General features: G+C 42.2%; 2 protein-coding genes across 3 annotated transcripts in view; one reads left to right on the top strand and one right to left on the bottom strand.

The window, feature by feature from the left end:
- Nucleotides 1–923: 923 nt before the first annotated feature.
- Nucleotides 924–4831, bottom strand: LOC116753905 (centrin-4-like). Its single transcript, XM_032631952.1, is given in 7 exon segments — nt 924–1013; nt 1219–1356; nt 1970–2053; nt 2055–2099; nt 2500–2641; nt 4524–4613; nt 4815–4831. Coding segments are annotated over 7 exon segments (606 nt in total).
- The window catches only part of BBS12 (Bardet-Biedl syndrome 12), a 53476-nt gene continuing 37587 nt past the window's right edge, over nt 4444–20332 (top strand). The window contains exons 1-3 of one of the 2 annotated variants that reach the window (XM_032633329.1): nt 4444–4638; nt 9044–9106; nt 11317–17663. In XM_032633329.1, coding sequence (XP_032489220.1) covers nt 11333–13471 — 2139 coding nt within the window. In that variant the 5' untranslated portion in view covers nt 4444–4638; nt 9044–9106; nt 11317–11332 and the 3' untranslated portion in view covers nt 13472–17663. Of the gene's footprint in view, nt 4639–9043; nt 9107–11316; nt 17664–20332 lie in introns of those variants that run through there. The other variant, XM_032633328.1, reaches the window with a different exon arrangement.

Below are 20332 nucleotides of genomic sequence, written 5' to 3'. Positions count from 1 at the left end.
GGATTCCATCTCTTGGTAAGGAAGTGTTCCAGGCCCAAGGCCCATTCTTGTGCAGGGTCAAAAGACTCCCCATAGTTTGGCTGTTTCATAAAAAACAAATAAAATTAAATTGCAAGACGGTCATAGAATTATATGTTAGAAAATACACACAATTATCCTGAGAGTTTTTATCCACAGGGAAGCAACATAATGAAGAGTGAGGTTATAAGATTTAGAATCCATATTTTATCATCTATGGGCAAATTAGCAAACTTAAAATTTAAATTCTCTGAACTTTAGTTTTCTCATATGTAGTAAGATGGAGCTAATACTACTGCTTCTAAATAGTAACTGAGATAATATATGTAAAACCCCTAGCACCTGTCCTAGGACACAGGTATTAAATAAATGCTAACTTATAGGGTCAAACGTATGGGGAAATCTGGATGATATTAAGTGCTGCTTTGAATTTCTTTATAAGAAGAAAATTAGCAAATAATGAAGTTGCCAGATAGTTTTATTTAAGGCTTTACGTATCTGAATAATTGGTTAAAAAGCAAATGTTCATCATTTTTAGAGTTGCACAAAAGGAAAGTAACAGGGAAAGTAATGGCTTGCTTGTCAAATTCATTTGATGTGGGGCTGATTTCCTTAAATTAAAAAAAAAAAAATCTAAGTCTTTGGACCCTGGGGCTCTAAAAATAGCACTTGGAATTAATACTGTTCTCAGATTCATGGTTCAAGGAAGTCACTACATTTCCTTTGTTTCTTGATGCTACAGATTTAACAACATATTGGTAGAAACATGTAACTTCTCACATGGACTAGATATCAAAAGACCAGTTTGTGTACATAAACTAAACACTGAAAATGAATACATACAGATATTATGGAACTTAAATACAAACTTGTTAACAACTTGCCAGAAGGAACAAAAAACAGTATTAATAAAGAGTGGTCTTTTGCATCATTCTCAAAAATTCTTCCTCATTTATTTCTCCATCCCCATCATGATCAGCTTCATCAAGCACTTCCTGTAAAATGAAATGTAAATAGGATATGTGAAATCTATTAAAAAGGAATAATGATGTAAATGAACATTCAAATACATACTCAAAACCAAATTTTATTTTAAATGTATTTACTAATACAACTAAAGAATATAACTATGAATTATAATAAATTATAATTGTATATGTTATATGTGAAATTATAATTATACAAATAAGTAAAATTTACCTGAAGTTCATCATCTGTCAAATTTTCCCCTAGTTCCTTAGCAACCCCCTTGATATTGTTTAGTGATATACTTCCTGTATTATCATCATCAAATAATTTGAAAGCCTTCAATATTTCTTCTTTTTCATCTTTTTCACTCTTAAAAACAGAAACAACTAAATGTCATTAGCCTTTCATTTATTTATTTGATTAGTCTGGATGTATAGGTCTTTGAGGTCTAGAACAGCAACACAGCAGGTAGCTGAGCTCTATTTACTGCTCTGACTTTTAACAATTATTCCAATGCATTCACATCTGCCCTCAAGGTATTGAAACTCAGGGTTTATTTAAGTGGAAGAGCCACAGGGTGATAAAGAGAATCTATCTTGTATTAACCTCACTAACTGAGATCCATTTCAAAAATATAAGCTCCAAGAGAACAGGGAGGTTGTCTCATTCAATGCTACCTAGGATACTGCCTGACAAAAACAGGCACTCAATAAATTGTTTGCTGATTCCAAGGCTTAAAAATGCTGGCCCTGTTCTCTCTATCCAGCCATATATCCTTATTATTTCCTAACAAAAAACCTCTTCTCCACACTGGACAGTCTTCATTACTACCCTGAAAACATCTTTAATCTTGTTATTCCTATCTATCTAAATCCTACCCATCTTTAAAGACCTAGTTCCAATTCTTCCTCTGATTCCTTCAGCCAAAAATTGTAGAAGGCTACTGCTTGTATTTCATTGAAAAACAAAATCACTACTATACCATTTTTACACTCATTATGGCCAAAAAATCTTCAAAACTAATGGTGCCGATTCCTTCTTTGTCAATTTCAGCTATCATTTTTTTAAATTTCTTCTTTCTTTGGTTCAAATCCTAAGGCCCACATTGCAATCTGAAATAGAAAGCAAATAAATTATAATAGGCCACAATCTCATTCCTAGCTCTTAAACTACCTATTAATTACTAGGTTCTCTCTTTTTCACTATGGACTAGGCTTAAACCTAGAAAGTCAGGTCAGCAGCCTTAGGTTCCAATCCTACCATGCCATAGGATGTCACTGTCACACGATGGGCTTTGGCCTACTGATTCATAAAACAATAATAAAATGCTTAACAAGATACTGTTTTGTTGATGCAGGCCAGGCATGCACATACACTGCAGGGGTAGGTGTCTGCACTGAAGAGATTTTATATCAAGCTTTCAGAAGGCTACTGTTAAAGAAAGATTTAAAGATTGCAACAAAGCAATGATAGTTTTTCAAGATGTTTTGGAATTATAAGTAATTTCAGAACGTTCAATTCTTTCACATCTCTGGTTCCAGACCCAACAACATCGAATAAATCAAAGTCCTCTTTAATTTCTTGCTTTTTAGTTTCATTCAATTTCTGCTGCTCTTTTCTTCCGTTGGCCTGAACTTGTGCAGCAGTTGGATGCCTGTAATAAATACACATGTGGGTAAAAGATAAACTGTGTAACTGGAAAAAGTACCAGAAGCAGAAGAGTTAATGATGAACTAATTAAATATAATAAACATATTCAAGTATCCTATTCCCTATCATATAATGAACTTCAAGAATTTCCCCCTTTCCCTTTGCTAACATTTGTGATTTTAGTTATTCATATCTTGCTGGAAAGCCTGGTTCTTTTTTACATCTTTGGTTTTTCCATCAAATTAGTGACTTTTGATACAGAGAAGAGGCAAAGAAGACATGCTAGAATAGTAGATGTTATGTCAGAAAACAATTGGCCTTACTTGGTATATCTTTTTTTTATTTTATTTTATTTTTGGTTGCATTGGATCTTTGTTGCTGTGCGCAAGCTTTCTCTAGTCGTAGTGAGCGGGGGCTACTCTTCATTGTGGTGCGCAGGCTTCTCATTGCAGTGGCTTCTCTTGCTGTGGAGCACGGGCTGTAGGCACGGGGGCTTCAGTAGTTGTGGCACGTGGGCTCAGTAGTTGTGGCTCACGGGCTCTAGAGCACAGGCTCAGTAGTTGTGGCACACGGGCTTAGTTGCTCCACGGCATGTGGGGTCTTCCCCGAGCAGGGCTCGAACATGTGTCCCCTGAATTGGCAGGCAGATTCTTAACCACTGTGCCACCAGGGAAGTCCCTTACTTGGTATATCTGAGCAGCAGTGTTTAAGGCATATTTACTCTCATCTCTGCCTGTATGTCTCATAATAAAATTTATTTTGTGAGACATGGTTGATTGGAACATCATTTCTTTTCCCACCTTCTCACATACTTTTCTATGTTGCAGAGACTGAGAAATGAAAAAATACATTTTCCAGGTGAAAAATTACTCCAGGGACCTGGAGAAGAATAAATTTTGGACCAGTTATCCGTATCTGGGGAAGATGGAGGTCATCTTCCTGCTACTTGCCATGTTCTGCTGGCAAGCAAGGTCCCAGAGTTACTCCTGGGATTCTTCTGCAGCCTCATTTCAGTATCTTGTCTCCAGCTCTGGGTTAAGAAGCAGTGGTGGCAGAGACTCCACGACCCGTGTATCTAGAGGCCAGCTTCACATATCTTAAGACTGGTTGCGGCAGCATCAGATTCTTGATCCCTGGACTGCAGATACACTCATCTTCAACAGTTCCAGTGGCAGAGTTCGTAGCTCTCCCGGCCAGTTTTTTCAGAGTTCTGGATGTCTTTCCTAGAGGCCCAGGCCCTCCAACGGTTTTAAAGCATCTTATTCTCTGTATTCAACTCATTTCTGGCTAGAGAGCGGTTTCTGTCTCCAACACCGTTGGTGGTAGCAGTTACTGGGGTTGAGGAGGGGAAAAAATGAACTGGAGAACTGCTCTTCTGTCTCTAGAGTTATGGACAGTGCGCTTCCTTTCGGCGATGAAGGGAGGGGTTACTAATGACAGTCGAGGATCATGAAAGGAGGAGAATAATACATTTCATAAACTAAATTCCTTCCTTGTTCCGGGGAGAAACTTCAGCCCCAGCCCAGCCCCAGTAAGTGGTTGCAGCTTCGCACTCGCCATGTCCCCGACCGGCGCCCTCAACCGGGATCTCCTGGCTTCACCCGCCCGCCGCACAGCCCGACTGTAGTCTTCACAGCCTGCTAGCCGTTGCTAAGGCCGCTCTCGCCGACCTCTCTGCGGCCCCGCCCACACAGGCTTGTCCCCACTGATTGACAGTCATGCCACCCAATGGTCAGAAAAGAAGGTCCTTGAGGCCATCCCCCACTCTCTATTCTCTACCAATAGCGTAACGCTATGCCTTTCCCAGGCTACCATTAAGCAGAACTTTCCGTAGGGTTTCTTAGCTATCAGGACTCTCCGTTAGCCCAGCTGCGCCCGCGGCGCACTTGCGCAAAATGCGAACCGGAAGGGAAGATTCTTTCCCCGGGCGTTTTGGCGTCACAGTGCCAGGCAGAACTTCGGGGAACTGAAGCCTCCTGTAGGGATGGAGAAAAGAGCGAGGTTCGTAGCGAGGTGCTTCTACCAACTGCTAAGTCTTTGACGGAGATGTGGGGATATATTGTTTGCTTTTATAAGCTCGTGGGGCCGGGGGAAGGGATGAGCCTGGTGGGACTGGTGAATTGGTCCAGCTTCGGTTTACCGGCCGGATTACCAGAGGCGGAGGGGACTGCCCTTACCTTGCGCCGCTAGGCATCCCTCAGCCTCCACAGTGCCTGGGGCTTGGCCTTTAGCGACTTCCCTCCTCCTTGGTTCACAGCGATTCTGGCCTGGTAGGCAGAATTTCTTTTTTTTTTTTTTTTGCGGTACGCGGGCCTCTCACTGTTGTGGCCTCTCCCGTTGCGGAGCACAGGCTCCCGACGCGCAGGCTCAGCGGCCATGGCTCACGGGCCCAGCCGCTCCGCGGCATGTGGGATCTTCCCGGACCGGGGCACGAACCCGTGTCCCCTGCATCGGCAGGCGGATTCTCAACCACTGCGCCACCAGCGAAGCCCTAGGCAGCATTTCTTTACAGGAGGGGTGTGGTGTGGGCACGGGGGCAGTGCGGGTCTTAGGGTGCACATGAAGACTCCCTGCATAGGAAAGAGTTTTTACCAGTGTTGTAGAGTTTATTTGCGGGGTTGGACTTTGGACCCACCCATAATCACCATCAGACTTTCCCACGCCCCCGACATTCTCACCCACAGCCGTTCAGTTGGTTGAATCCCAAGATTTGGCCGGTTTTCCAAATATGTCCAGCATAGATCCGCACTGAGTCCGACGTAGGTAGCCTGAAAATCCACTTGACTGAGTAACTGTCGAGATTCAGATGCCATATAACTGCTGTAAATCAAAGCAATTTCTTGGCCAAAGGGCCAGACTTGCTGGTTCCGCCCAGTTCTGAATCTGGTCCGGGACCAGCTAAAGGGTGAAGGGGAAGGACTGAGGTGGTAGGAATGAAGAGGTGATAGTCTCTTAAATCTTCTAACGCTTAATCGCTTACACATCAGGGCTCTTTTTTATGCCTCCTGCAGTGCCTTTATTTTCTAAAAATCATACAGAATTCCCCAACAGTGGATTCAAGAAGAACATTAAGTTTTGCCTAGGTTTTTCCCTTTATCCCACTTAACTCCTTGAAGGTAAGGAAAGAAAAGTGTGCAAAGAACGTTCTTGAAGTAGTCTCCCAAGTCACTTTTCCTACTTCAGTTAGTTGAAACATGGCACATTTTCCAAAACCATCATCGTTTCTTGCTCACATTATATACCAGGCAGACACCCAAGCATTGTAATAATTGATCTAAAATAAGCCCAAAAAACAAAACCTCATTAGGATTCTGGAAAATAGGTAAAGTTATTCTAATATTAGAAGTAATTTTTCTGTGTAAAGTTACCCTAGTGGAAATTTAAATGATGCAAATTCAAGATGGTTCATGAATTAGGTAAAATATTCAGTCACTTAATTATAGTATATTGATTTTTCAGGCCATTAATCTCACTGAGAAAGTTGCTCTTGATTAGTTTCAAGGACATATACCTCTTCTTTACTACTAATATTAAAGGGATTTCTGAGACCAGAAATGAATAATGACCAAATATGTAGAAACAATTCTAATTTTTAGGCTCTCCTGGATCAAGTTTGATCTTTTTTTTTTTTTTTAAAGCTTTTTTTTTTTTAATTAATTAATTTTATTTTTTGTCTGTGTTGGGTCTTCATTTCTGTGCAAGGGCAAGCAGGGGCCACTCTGCATCGCGGTGCGCGAGCCTCTCACTGTTGCAGCCTCTCTTGTTGCGGAGCACAGGCTCCAGACGCACAGGCTCAGTAGTTGTGGCTCACGGGCCTAGTTGCTCCGTGGCATGTGGGATCTTCCCAGACCAGGGCTCGAACCCGTGTCCCCTGCATCGGCAGGCAGATTCTCAGCCGCTGCGCCACCAGGGAAGCCCTCAAGTTTGATCTTATGGCAACTAAAAGGCTGCGTAGTATGTTCACCTGCTTTTACATCATTCTGTGATTTAGGCTTTTCTATTTGGGACATTAACTTCTAGTGAAAATGATTTTTCAATTACAGGCTCAGATTGCAGTTTCTAGGTCTTAGGTAGGAAGTACTCAGTCTTGAAAAATAGCTGTTACTAATATAATTTTACTATAGAACATTAATAATATTAATCTGGAAAAATGTTAAACCTATTATCACTCTTAAATCTACTAAATTTATTTAATGCTTTCTACATATCATGTACTATGCCATGTATTGGGTGAGTTTGAAAGGAGCTGAGTGTAGAGTATAAAGATGAATGAAAGCAAGGAACCCACAGAGTAGTGGGGGAGATAGGCACAGACATAAAAACAGTATTTTTAATTCAGGGTGCTAAGTGCTTTAGTAGATGTGTGTAGACAGGACTTTGGCAGCCCAGGAAGGAGGTGCTACTTCTCCTTGAGGCATTGGAGGAGGCTGTATCAAAAATGTGGCATTTGCCTTGGGTCATGAAAGATACGCCAAGGTGAAGAAAGTGTAGGATATTCAAATCAGAGTATAGTATGTGCGGAAATGAAAGTAAATGTATGTTGTAGTGTGACTAGATCATTGGGTTTATAAGGAAAGGTGGAAGATGAGCCTTATAAATTAGATTGAAGTCAGATTATGGGACACCTTTACCTAGGTAAAGACTTTATTTTCTAAGATGAATAGTTGTTTTAGGCAGTGGAGTGATCCGATTAGGTTTGTGCTTTTCAAAGATAATTCTGACCACCATGTGAAGGAGGAACCGTTTTGTGGGCAATTAAAGGGCCTCAACCAAGGCAGTGCCAAATAGCAATCATGTCGACTCCAGAGGTGGTAGAACCTTAAATTTATGGTGGAGGAATACTGACAATGGCATCTGTTTAGTCTTATTTCAGTTCTGTACTTGAATGTAAGATAATAAATGTGGTGAAAACCACATTGTCAAATATTTATTGAGTACTTGCATTGTGTCAGACAGTGTTATCAGTATATGGGATACGTCAGTGACTAAAACTGCCCTTCTGGGAATTATATTCCAACAGAGGGACGTAGTCAATAAATAGTAAATAAATAAATAGAGTATGTACTATTTTATAAGGTGATAATGTTGTGGGAAAAGAGAAATTAGAGCGAATAAAGGGAATCCAGAATGTAAAGGGAAAAGAGGAGTTTGCAGTGTTAAATAGGATGCTCAGGATAGGCCTCGTTGAAAGGGGGAGATTTGCATAATTGTATAAAGCTGTTAGAGCTTCCCTGGTGGCGCAGTGGTTGAGAGTCCGCCTGCCGATGCAGGGGACATGGGTTCGTGCCCCGGTCCGGGAAGATCCCACATGCCGCGGAGCGGCTAGGCCCGTGAGCCATGGCCGCTGAGCCTGCGTGTCCGGAGCCTGTGCTCCGCAACGGGAGAGGCCACAACAGTGAGAGGCCCGCGTACCGCAAAAAAAAAAAAAAAAATAGTAGCTCCCAATCTCCGCAACTAGAGAAAGCCCACGCACAGCAACAAAGACCCAACACAGCCATAAATTAATTAATTAAAAATAACAAAAGTAGAAGCAATCCAAATGTCCATAAACAAAATGATAGCTACCTACATACATACATAAAAAGGAATAAAATACACATACTACAATGTGGATGAACCTCAAAAACATTATGCTAACTGAGGGGGTTGGAATGAATTGGGAGATTGGGATTGACATATATACACTATTGATACTATGTATAAAATAGACAACTAATGAGAACCTACTGTACAGCACAGGGAACTCTACTCAGTGCTCAGTAGTGACCTAAATGGGAAGGCAATCCAAGAAAGGGGATTTATGTACACATATAGCTGATTCACTTTGCTGTACAGCAGAAACTAACACAACGTTGTAAAGCAGCTATACTCCAATAAAAATTTTTTTTAAAACATTATGCTAAGTGAAAGAAACCAGACACAAAGGGTCCCATATTACATGATTCTGTGAAATATCCAGAATAGGTAAATCCACAGAGACAAGAAAGCAGCTTGGTGGTTTTCAGGGGCTGGGGGGGAGACATACAGGGAGGGACTGCTTAATGGCTACAGAGTTTTCTTTCGGGGTGATGGAAATATTTGGAACTAGATAAAGGTAGTGGTTGTACAACACTGTGAATGTTCGAAGTGCCACTGAATTGTATCCTCTAAAATGGTTATGTTATATGAACTTTACCTCAATTTTTAGACTAAAACCATAAAGCTTTTAGAAGAAATATGGAATGTCCTTTGTACTCAGGGGTAGATGAAACTTTTAAAAATAGAACCCAATAACCATTAAAAAAAAGACAAAAGGACTAACAAAATAGATTGCCAGGCAGTATTAAGGGCCACTTGCAGTGTGGAGTCATGAACTTAAAATGACACCAGTCAGTGTGGTTGTGTGTGTTTTTCTGTTTATTTTCAGCTGCCCCAGGGTAAACATGGAGTAGACAGAGTTGGATTTCATCAAGATTAGTGGCTTTGCAAGGTAAGATGAACCAAAAGAGAGACAAGGAATTTGAGAGTCTATGTACAAGAGAGTGATTATAATCCGCAAATGGGAACTTAAACTGGGTAAGCAGAGAATTGATAACATGGGATGGAGGACAGCAAAAATATGGTAAGATAAGAGAGCTGTAAGACAGGATGGGTCTCAGAATTGTTGGAGTCTAGAGTATAATTTGATGCTGTCCAGGGATATACCTGAGTATATCAAGAGTTTTATTTTTATTTTACAGAACTGAAAGTTTCACAAAAGAGGTTTTGAAGCTGAGTTCAAACAATTTGTTATATGTTTTCTTAGGCTGTACTGGGTTTTCTCCTTAGTCCTTGAAAGGCTCTAGGAAGCTACTCTTGAGCAACAGGTGCTGTGGCTTCCTGCTGATCCTAAGGTGTATCTGGAACTGTGGAGCTCTTCAGAATCAAAGATGACTCTAGGCATTATAGGAACAAATTTACCAGTGCTGTGGCCAGCATTAGAAGAAAAGCAAAAACTCCGAGAGTTGTTTGCTTTTTGATATTTTGGATTTAAAAGGTTGTGGTAAAAAGTATGCTTGCGGGACTTCCCTGGTATCCAGTGGCTAAGACTCCGCGCTTCCAATGCAGGGAGGGCCGGGTTCGATGCCTGGTCAGGGAACTAGATCCCGCCTGCTGCAACGAAGATCCCGCATGCCACAACTAAGACCTAACGCAGCCAAATAAATATATATATATTTTAAAAATATTAAAATATGTATATATATGTACTTGGAGAATTATAAAGTCTTAGAGTTGGAAAAGAAGTGTATGTTATCTACAGTTTTAGCTGTAGTGCTTTAAGAGCCCATACCTCACAAGACAGGTTATTTTATTACAGACAGCTTTTCAATTAGAGGGTACTTCGTTAAAAAGTTCTTCCTATTGGGCTGAAGTTTTTGTCTTATAACTTCTTCCTATTAGTTTTAGATGTGAATTCTGAAATATTACCTGGAAAAAGTCTAATTGCTCTCAAACTTCCTTTTTTTTAATTTAAATTTATTTATTTACTTATTTATTTATTTTTGGCTGCGTTGCATCTTCATTGCTGCGTGCGGGCTTTCTCTAATTGCAGCGAGCGGGGGCTACTCTTCGTTGCAGTGCGTGGGCTTCGCATTGCGGTGGCATCTCTTGTTGTGGAGCACGGGCTGTAGGCGCGTGGGCTTCAGTATTTGTGGTGCACAGGCTTAGTTGCTCCGTGGCATGTGGGATCTTCCTGGACCAGGGCTCGAACCCGCGTCCCCTGCGTTGGCAGGCGGGTTCTTAACCACTGTGCCACCAGGAAAGCCCTCGAACTTCCTTTTAAACAGTACTTTTCCTCCCTTTATATTCTAATCAATAGCTAAATCCATCCTTTACCTCCATCCCTCTTCCACATTTCTCATCTAGATAACCATGGCCTCTCTGCCTTCTGTCTGGCACTCATCCAATCAGTTCTCTACACTGTTATCAGAGTGGTAATATATCCAAAACACTAATAATAAATAATAATTTTAATATTACTTAATTTTAATATTATTCAGTTTTATATTATAAATTTATTATTGTTATTGCAAGTACTCATAAAGCACTATGTGCCAGACACTGTTCTAAGCAGTGGACTCATTTACTCCTGGTAACAACCCTATGAAGTAGATTCTGTTATTCTCCTCATTTTTCAGACGTGAAAACAGGGTAAAGAAGTTAAGAAACTTGCTGAAGGCTACACAGTTAGTAAGCAGTGGAGACAAGTTCAGGCCCAGACTTCTAGATTCAGAGTACATGCTTTCAGACACTACATCAAGCTGTTTCTTCTTCTCCCCCGCTTAAAGCACTTTCATGTTTCCCGTTATAAGTAGGGTCAGGTTTGACGTGGCGCATACTGCCCTTCACGATCCAGCCCCTTTCCTCTTCTAACGCTTCATGTCCTACTATTCCCCACTACTTGCTTTATATTCCCGTGAAACTAAATTACTTGTATTACCCAAGTACACTGCGTTTTTGTCACATATATGTGTATTTACTACTACCTCCTTCAACTTCCTAATTATTTTTTCAAATTTTAATGCTGTATCATTGCACTGACCATATTTAATGGAAACTACATATATCAGAAACTCCTCGAAGGCAGGGACTGTATCTTACTTTTCTTTTATAACCATGAATTGCACTGAATAAAGTTCCAAGTTTTAATTTTATTTGCAGATGATGATTCGTGGTGATGGCTTGCAGGGTCATAAACAAAAGAAGGCACGTGGGACTTCAACAGCTTTCATCGTTTGCAGAAACAGGAAGAACTTTCCTAGGCCCAGTAAAATCATCCAAATTTATTATAGATGAAGAGTGTCATGAAAGTGTGTTAATCAGTTCAACAGTAAGGCTTCTTGAAAGTTTGGATTTAACCAGTGCAGTGGGACAACTTCTCAGAGAAGCAGTTCAAGCACAAAATAACACTTACAGAACTGGAACCAGTACTCTTTTGTTTCTTGTTGGTGCATGGAGCAGTGCTGCTGAAGAATGTCTTCATTTGGGTGTCCCCATTTCATTAATAGTGTCTGTAATGTCAGAAGGCTTGAATTCATGCATTGAAGAGGTAGTTTCCCTTCAAGTACCTATCCACAATGTATTTGACCGTATGGTTAACACAAAGACATTTTCTGGACCTGAAACATTTAGTGTCGGCGTATACCCTTTTCTCCAAATCCCTTCGGGTACTGGTTTGATACAGAATGAGCATGATCTCAAAGATGTTGCCTCTCAGTCATTGGCCATTTACAGTCTTTCTGGGAGACCTGTTAAATCACCTCAACTCTTTAGGTCTCAGGATAAGGTTGAAGCAGATGAAAACACATCACAAACTCCTCAAACTCTGAAAAACAGTCTGCTTGCAGACACCCGCTGCAGAAAGTCAGTACTAACCCACAGTAGACATTTTAGTAGGACAGGTAATAATCAGTGGATAAGCAAACCAGATGGAGTTCTAGAACAACTTAGTGCAGCTACTCCCAGGACTTACAGATGTGATGATTTGGTGGAGTTGGAGGTGGGTTTGAGTCACGGAGGTCTCAGCAGTATGAAGTTAGTAGACGAAGCAGTACGGCTACAATATCAGAACGCAGGTGTGCAACAAGGCAGCTGTACGGTGCCATTTCTTTTTGACATTTCAAGAATCTTCACTTGCTGCTTACCGGGCTTCCCTGAAACTTTTTCTTGTGTCTGTCCAGGATATATCACTGTTGTATCAATATCTAGTACTGCTCTGATCAAGGAATTGCAGAATCAGCCTATTCGGGTTGTTCTTGTTGAAGGCGATCTCACAGAGAATTATCGCCACCTGGGATTTAATAAGTCTGCAAGTATTAAAACAGTATCAGAAAGCTTGAAGGTTCAACGAGACGGCTCAGAAGAACTGTGGACAGATCATGTGTTACAGGTATTAACCAAGTTCAATGTGAACCTTGTCCTGGCACAAGGAAATGTGTCTGAACGCTTAATTGAAAAATGCACAGGCAGCAAGAGGTTGGTAATTGGATCAGTGAATGGCCATGTAATGCAGGCTTTTGCAGAGGCTTCAGGAGCAGTGCAGGTGACCTACATTACACAAGTGAACGAGAACTGCGTGGGCAGTGGGGTCCGTGTGACCATCTGGAGAAGCATTCCCTTTGATGCTGCAGATGAGATTAACAGAATGGCAATCATGTTAAAAACAGAAGGAATTAATTTGGTTACAGTAGTGCTGACTAGTCCAGTCACTGCCCAGGTGCAAACCAAAGAAGATACCTTCTGGACGTGTGCCTATCGTCTGTATCAGGCTCTAAAAGAGCAAAAGGTCTTCCTTGGGGGTGGCGCAGTTGAATTTTTGTGTCTTAGCCATCTTCAGATTCTTGCGGAGCAGTCTGTGAATAAAGGAAACCAAGGCTGTTCAGGATGGCTTCATAATACTTCCTCTTGGCTGGCCTCATCTGTGACACAATACAGACCGACTGTGCTTAAACTCCTGGCAAATGGATGGCGCAGATACCTTTCAACTCTCCTGTATAACACCGCCAGTTACTCATCAGAATTTGAAGCCGGCACATTCATTCAACATCATCTACAAAATGCTACAGACTCTGGCTCTCCTTCATCTTACGTCTTGAATGAATATAGTAAACTAAATAGTGGGATTTTAAATTCAGACATTTCAGATAAACTGGAACAGATTCCAAGAGTTTATGACATTGTTACACCAAAGATTGAGGCATGGCGCCGAGCTTTGGATTTAGTACTGTTAGTTCTTCAGACAGACAGTGAAATTATCACTGGACTTGAACAAACGCAGGTAAATTCACAGGAATCAGAGGGCTTTTTATTTTTGTAGTGTTATTGGCTAAGTCTTTGGAAAATAATCTTTGGTAATATGTCACGCTAATAATAAATTTTCTAGTAGCCAAGTTACAGTTTCTAAAATGCCAGCTTTTACCAAGAGAAAATAATTGATGTGTGTCAATAACTGTACAGAGTCGGAGATTTCACCCTACTTACAATTTTGTTCTCTGTTTCTATATTTTTATTCTGTAGCTGGACATGTCTCTTTTTTTAACATTTTATTGGAGTATAATTGCTTTACATTGTTGTGTTAGTTTCTGCTGTATAAGAAAGTGAATCAGTTATACGTATACATATATCCCCATATCCCCTCCCACTTGCATCTCCCTCCCACCCTCTTTATCCCATCCCTTTAAGTGTTCACAAAGCACCGGGCTGATCTCCCTGTGCTATGCGGCTGTTTCCCACTAGCTAGCTATTTTACATTTGGTAGTGTATATGTCAATGCTCCTCTCTCACTTTGTCCCAGCTTACCCTTCCCCCTCCCCATGTCCTCAAGTCCGTTCTCTACCTTTGTGTCTTTATTCCTGTCCTGCCCCAGGTTCGTTACAACTTTTTTTTTTTCTAGATTCCATATATATGTGATAGCATACTGTATTTGTTTTTCTGACTTACTTCACTCTGTATGACAGACTCCAGGTCCATGCACCTCACTACAAATAACTCAATTTCGTTTCTTTTTATGGCTGAGTAATATTCCATTGTATGTATGTGCCACATCTTCTTTATCCATTCATCCGTCGATGGACACTTAGGTTGCTTCCATGTCCTGGCTACAGTAAATAGAGCTGCAGTGAACATTGTGGTTTATGACTCTTTTGGAATTATGGTTTTCTCAGGGTATATGCCCAGTAGTGGGATTGCCGTTCACCCTACTTATAATTTAACAGGTTAGCCTGTTGCTGTTTCATGGGATGCTACAGAATACACAAGATGCTTGGATCAGAGGCAAAGGGCTTTTATTATTCACAGGAAAAGCAGTAGCCAGAGCTTCAGGTTGCTTTGCATCAGTTCCCCAGTTCTCTACGTCCCACGAAAGCAACACAGAGGGCCACTGATGGCAGCCCACACACGCAGTGTGTTGTGTTACGGAAGAGGAGCACTTGGGGTAGCCACTGCTTTTACAGTAAGCAGAAACAATCCCTTTCTTTGTCCAAGGGCAGTTGTTCCCTCATGCCTCAAGGCTGCTCAGTGTAAACACAAGCCTGAGACATGGGCTGGGTAAAGATAGGCCTGGCGTCCTGAGAAAGTCTGCAGTATCACTCAGAGCCATAGTGGGTAGCCTTCTCCAGAAATTCACTCTTCAACCTGATACGTTCTTGGCCAGACTTGAATTTTCATGTGAGTATGCCACTCTGTCGGCTACTCTGATTAATCTGGCAAACAGGTTGCTTAGTCAGTACCAAATCTATTCAGTTGGTCTCACCTACCAACTAAATCAAGGCTACTAAAACAGACCCCGAGCAGCAGGGTGAAGCCAGGCTGCAGTACTGACCTCACTCATGTTCCCAAGGGCCTTGAATGTAGTCAAATTTAAGTTCCAAGGGAGGGCCAGTAGGCCTTCTTATTAGCCAGAATGTAGCCTAAGACCAATTTGTTATCCATTATGAACCACGCAAGGGAACTTTGACTGTCTTACCTGTCTTTGGTGTCATTGCCAAAAATAACAGGAGGCAATAGATGGGCCAAAAGTCAACTCCCATCACTAGTGGAGATCTTTGTGGCCCATTTTCCCCACGTACAAGCACATAACCGCAATAGGCCCAGGTCACTGTATATCAGGATTTCTTGTTAAACCTGAATTGAATCACCAGTATATAAATTTGCTTAAGTCACAAAGGTAGTGTTACCCAGTAGTTTCAGCCTCAATTGCCATGCATGGCAAAATCCAAGGCCACTCAGGCATTAAGAGAAGTCAGATTGAAACAAGGTTGTCCTGGTTCCTGTGTTTGTAAGTGTTCTTAACTGAGAGCTGCCATTGATGGCATCGTGTCCTGCCTCCTGTACCAAATAAGAGGCTTAACAAGGAGTTGAGCCTCCTTTGTGGTGGTGGCTTGTGGTGGTCAAGGAGATAAAGCGTTTGCTTGTTTGACTCCCAGAGGGATGAGTGCTGTGAATCTCTCCAAATGGTATCAAGGAACTTTCCTTGGCAACCAGTGTTCTGAATTTTGTTCCGGTTTATCGGTCACTCCTACTGGTAGAGGTAGATAACACCACAGTCAGGGCCATTGAGACAGGCTTCTAACCTGTCAACCACAGAACGTCTGTGTATCACCTGTATAGTGAACATCGGAGGCATCAGAGCACAGAGGCACACACTCAGTCCCACCCTGTGGATGGGTTAGGATGGGTCAGGGCATGGTGGTGGCTGGCCGGAAGCTTGTCTCATTTCTCTACTTGTAGCAATACCCCGCGTGAGAGAATCTCCTCTGGCACTTAATGAGCATTTAAGTTCAAGCACATAACACCTCGATGCCAGTTATGTATTTTCATGATAATAGTACATTGAATTGGGCCGTTGGGACCCACCCACAGGGTCACTTTTTTCCTTTACTGCAAGATTTGCTCCAATCCTGTCAGTTACCTTTAGTCACTTTTTCCCCCTATGGAAACATGGACCAAGAAGTTTAACACTTTCACATTAGGGGCTTTAACAGTTGCCAAGAGTTGGTGTTATCTCCCTGACGGGTAGCTCAGGAAGGAGCAGAGGGTGAGGGCGGCAGGCAGGGAGGTTTTGTTTTTGGGGTTGTTTTTTTGACTCTGCATTTCAGTGTTGGTGCCAGCTTCTCCCTGTGCCCTTCCTAGTGTCTGGAGAGCACCCAGGCTCCAGGGATCTTTTTCTCTGTCCTCCGCTGACCACTGCATCTCCCCAGTGCCCTGCAGTCCTGGGTACCTTGGGCCACCCTGTGCCCAGTAGCCACGTCCCTCAGGGACTGGGCAGCATGGTCCCTTGGGCACCTGTATCTAACAGAGCTATAAAAGTTTGAGTCACTTTCTTCCCCAGAGTTCCCCCGTTACACTTGGCTTTTTCCGTACAACAAATGACTTCAGGGTGGAGGGTGCCGGAGGTATTAAGTGTAGAGGGAGAGAACGGCTCCATGCCAGGAAGCAACACTTTGTGTTTACTTTTGGTTTTGATCAGCTGCCCAACTTGTGCTCAACAAGCTTGTATTTTTGGTCTACTCAGAGTTGTATTTCCTCAGCCACCGGTGGTCCAGTGGTTAAGACTCCATGCTCCCAAGCGCAAGGGGTGCGGGTTTGACCCCTGGTCGAGGAACTAAGATCCCACATAAAAACGTTGTATTTCTTCCTTGCTGACAGCATTTCTTTCAGCTCTGGGGACCCCTTGACTTGGTGGCTGCAGCCGGTTTCTTCTCAGGTTGTGCCATGGGGCACGCTGCCTTGTTGTCGTGTTCACATTCTTCCTTCTCCCACCCAGCATGAGTGGGCAACAACCAAGACACCATTTGGTTGTATGACCTCTCTCTCATACTTAGTCTCCAAATGTTCATTAACAGGTAGACAGTAGGCAGCCCATAATCCCCTCCCCCTTACCCACTACTTGAGTGAAAGCATTCACTATGGAACCCATGGAATCATATCTCTTAACCCCACCCACTGGGGCTCATCTTTTCCAGAGAACCGTGGTTCTCTCAAGTTAAAACTGGCAAGAACTATGCAGGGTCTGGGATTTTGCTCTGTTTACAAGCTAACAAGTTGGCCTATTAAAATTTCATGCAACACTGGCAGAAGACTCGAGACTCCTGGGTCAGAGACAAAGGACTTTATAAAAGTAACCAGAGCTTCATGTTAATTTATGTTGGTCCCCTGCGCTCTCAAGTCCCTCAGGGGTGACATAAGGAGCCCATGATGAATGTCAGCACACATGGTAGTTTGTGTTACAGTAGAGGAACACTGAGCTCAGGCGATTCACAACTTTTTCTTTTTTTTAATTTATTTTTGCTGTGTTGTGTCTTCTTTTCTGTGCGTGGGCTTTCTCTAGTTGTGGCAAGCGGGGGCCACTCTTCATCGCGGTGCACGTGCCTTTCACTATCCCGGCCTCTCGTTGCGGTGCACAGGCTCCAGACGCGCAGGCTCAGTAGTTGTGGCTCACGGGGCTAGTTGCTCCGCGGCATGTGGGATCCTGCCAGACCAGGGCTCGAACCCGTGTCCCCTGCATTGGCAGGCAGATTCTCAACCACTGCGCCACCAGGGAAGCCCCCCGATTCACTACTTTTTTTTTTTTTTTTTTTTTTTTATGCGTTACGCGGGCCTCTCACTGTTGTGGCCTCTCCCGTTGCGGAGGACAGGCTCCGGACGCGCAGGCTCAGCGGCCATGGCTCACGGGCCCAGCCGCTCCGCGGCATGTGGGATCCTCCCAGACCGGGGCACGAACCCGTGTCCCCTGCATCGGCAGGCGGACTCTCAACCACTGCGCCACCAGGGAAGCCCTTCACTACTTTTATAGTAAGCACAAGTAAGCCTATTCTTAGTCTGGAGAAAGATATTACATCATCATTCAAGGTTGCTCACTGCAAACACAGACTTGAGAAGTGGCCTGGAAAAAGAGGACTCAATACCCAGCAAGGACATGCAGGGATGCTTCGAGCCCATGGCAGACTGCCTGTCCCAACGAAGTCTCTTTTGCTACTTAGCCATAAATTGAACATTATAAGGCCTGAATTTATGTGTGTAGTTTTTGGAAATGAATATTAGAAGAGCTCTGAGAAAATAATCGTATTAATTAAGTTACTCATTACCTATCATGTTCCAGGCACCATTCTAAATTCTTTATGTATTGCATTAGTTTGCTAGGGTCACCTCAACAAAGTACCACATACTAGGTGGCTTAAACAACAGAAATTTATTTTTTCACAATTCTGGAGGCTAGAAGTCTGAGATCAAGGTGTGGGCAGGGCTGGTTTCTTCTGTGGCCTCTCTCCTTGACTTGTAGATGGCTGTCTTTTCCCCGTGTCTTCATAATATCTTCCCTCTGTACCTATCTTTGTCCAAATTTCCTCATCTTGTAAGGACACCAGTCATATTGGGTTAAGGCCTACCCTAGTGACCACATTTTAACTTAAGTACCTCTTTCAGGACCCTATCTCCAAATACAGTCACATTTTGAGGTACTGGGGTTTAGGACCTCAGGGTATGAATTGGCGGAGGAACACAATTCAGCCCATAACTCATATGTAGTCTCAATCTTTGCAACATCTATTTTCTGCATTTTATGGTTGAGGAAATTAGCTTAATGAGGTTAAGAAACTTGCCCAAGTAATAGGTAGTAGAGCTGGAATTTGAACTAAGGTTTTATCTGGCTCCAAAGTCTATATTTCTGGGCTTCCCTGGTGGCACAGTGGTTGAGAGTCCATCTGCCGATGCAGGGGACACGGGTTCGTGCCTCGGTCCAGGAAGATCCCACATGCCGCGGAGCGGCTGGGCCCATGAGCCATGGCTGCTGAGCCTGCGCGTCCAGAGCCTGTGCTCCGCAATGGGAGAGGCCACAACAGTGAGAGGCCCGTGTACCGCTAAAAAAAAAAAAAAAAGTATATATTTCTAAGCATTAATTGTGATATGAAGCTTTTTTTTTTCTGTAAGGTAACAACAAAAGAAAAGAGAATGCCTGGTTTATTTACAGAGCTACTTTAAATGTATCAGAGAATGTAATTTGATTATGTTCATGCTTGGGTAAAAGAATATCATTTTTGGTTTGGTGCTTGTCTTATAATGTGAGAACTTTGCACAGATAATCATTCCAATTATACATACCGTCTTTGTTCACAGTTAGAATAATAACAATGTTGAGTATTGAACTGTTTTTAAAAATAAAGGATATTATTTTACTTGAGTAGATAGCGATACTTTTATTCTCCCTCTGTATACTATTAACACGTAGTTTTTGTTAAAATAGTACGAAGATTATGAGTGCCACTAATATTCACATTGATGTTCAGCTCATTGAATATAGTTTTTTTTAATGAAGTTCGTATTTGCATGTATTCATACTATTAAGTACTGAGTAGATCTTGTAATAAATACTTTCCTTTGAAACTAGAAGTCTCACTCTAATATAGATTTTGTAAGTTTGTTTTGTTCCCAGATTTTAAAAAAGCTTTGTACTCTCATGTGGTTTATCAGCTGTTTTTCTAATTCTTATAAGAAATACCTTTAAATTTTAATTACTCGAGGGATTTTTCTGTCCTTGCAAACTGAGGACAGTCCCTTGAAAAAACTTGATTCATCTAAGTAAGTGGGGTTTTCAAGAAACCCTATCTATAAGCAGGTATAGACATTTCTTAAAAGACCAGTGCAGTGTTGATATCTTTGTGAGACCAACCTGCCTCTTGAATATTACAGACTACAAAGAGGTTTGCAGTTAACTTACCTCTACATTATAGCCCATTTTCCCAAAGGTAAATAACGCCTCCTGGACCAGGAGTTAATTAGTTCTTCAAAAAACAATCTTTAAAAAAATTCCAGCAATGGAATTGTAGGAAACGTATTCCAGATTATAGGCAAGTGTGCCTGCCCACCCAGAGGCTGGAGAGTTGCAAGATCAGCAGAAGGGAATTGGGAAGCAGCAAGAGTGAAGGGGTTACTGACAGGTCACTGTGAGCTACAGTCCCCAAAATTGCTAACAAGTACTTCCAAAAGGAAAGGAAATATGAATGGAAAAAAAAGTGTAAGCAGGTTTGAGAACTAACCCACGGGCATCACATTCTGGGTGAGTGCAAAACAACAACAAACAAAATAACCCCAACTCTATGTGTCTATGTTGTTGCCTGAAATTAACAGACTACCAGATATTTCTCCTGCAAAGATGGGTTTATTCAGGATCAGCAGAGAACTG

This window comes from Phocoena sinus, chromosome 5 (assembly GCF_008692025.1).
Source record: "Phocoena sinus isolate mPhoSin1 chromosome 5, mPhoSin1.pri, whole genome shotgun sequence".
NCBI lineage: Eukaryota > Metazoa > Chordata > Mammalia > Artiodactyla > Phocoenidae > Phocoena > Phocoena sinus.
This window is presented reverse-complemented; position numbering and strand designations above follow the sequence as displayed.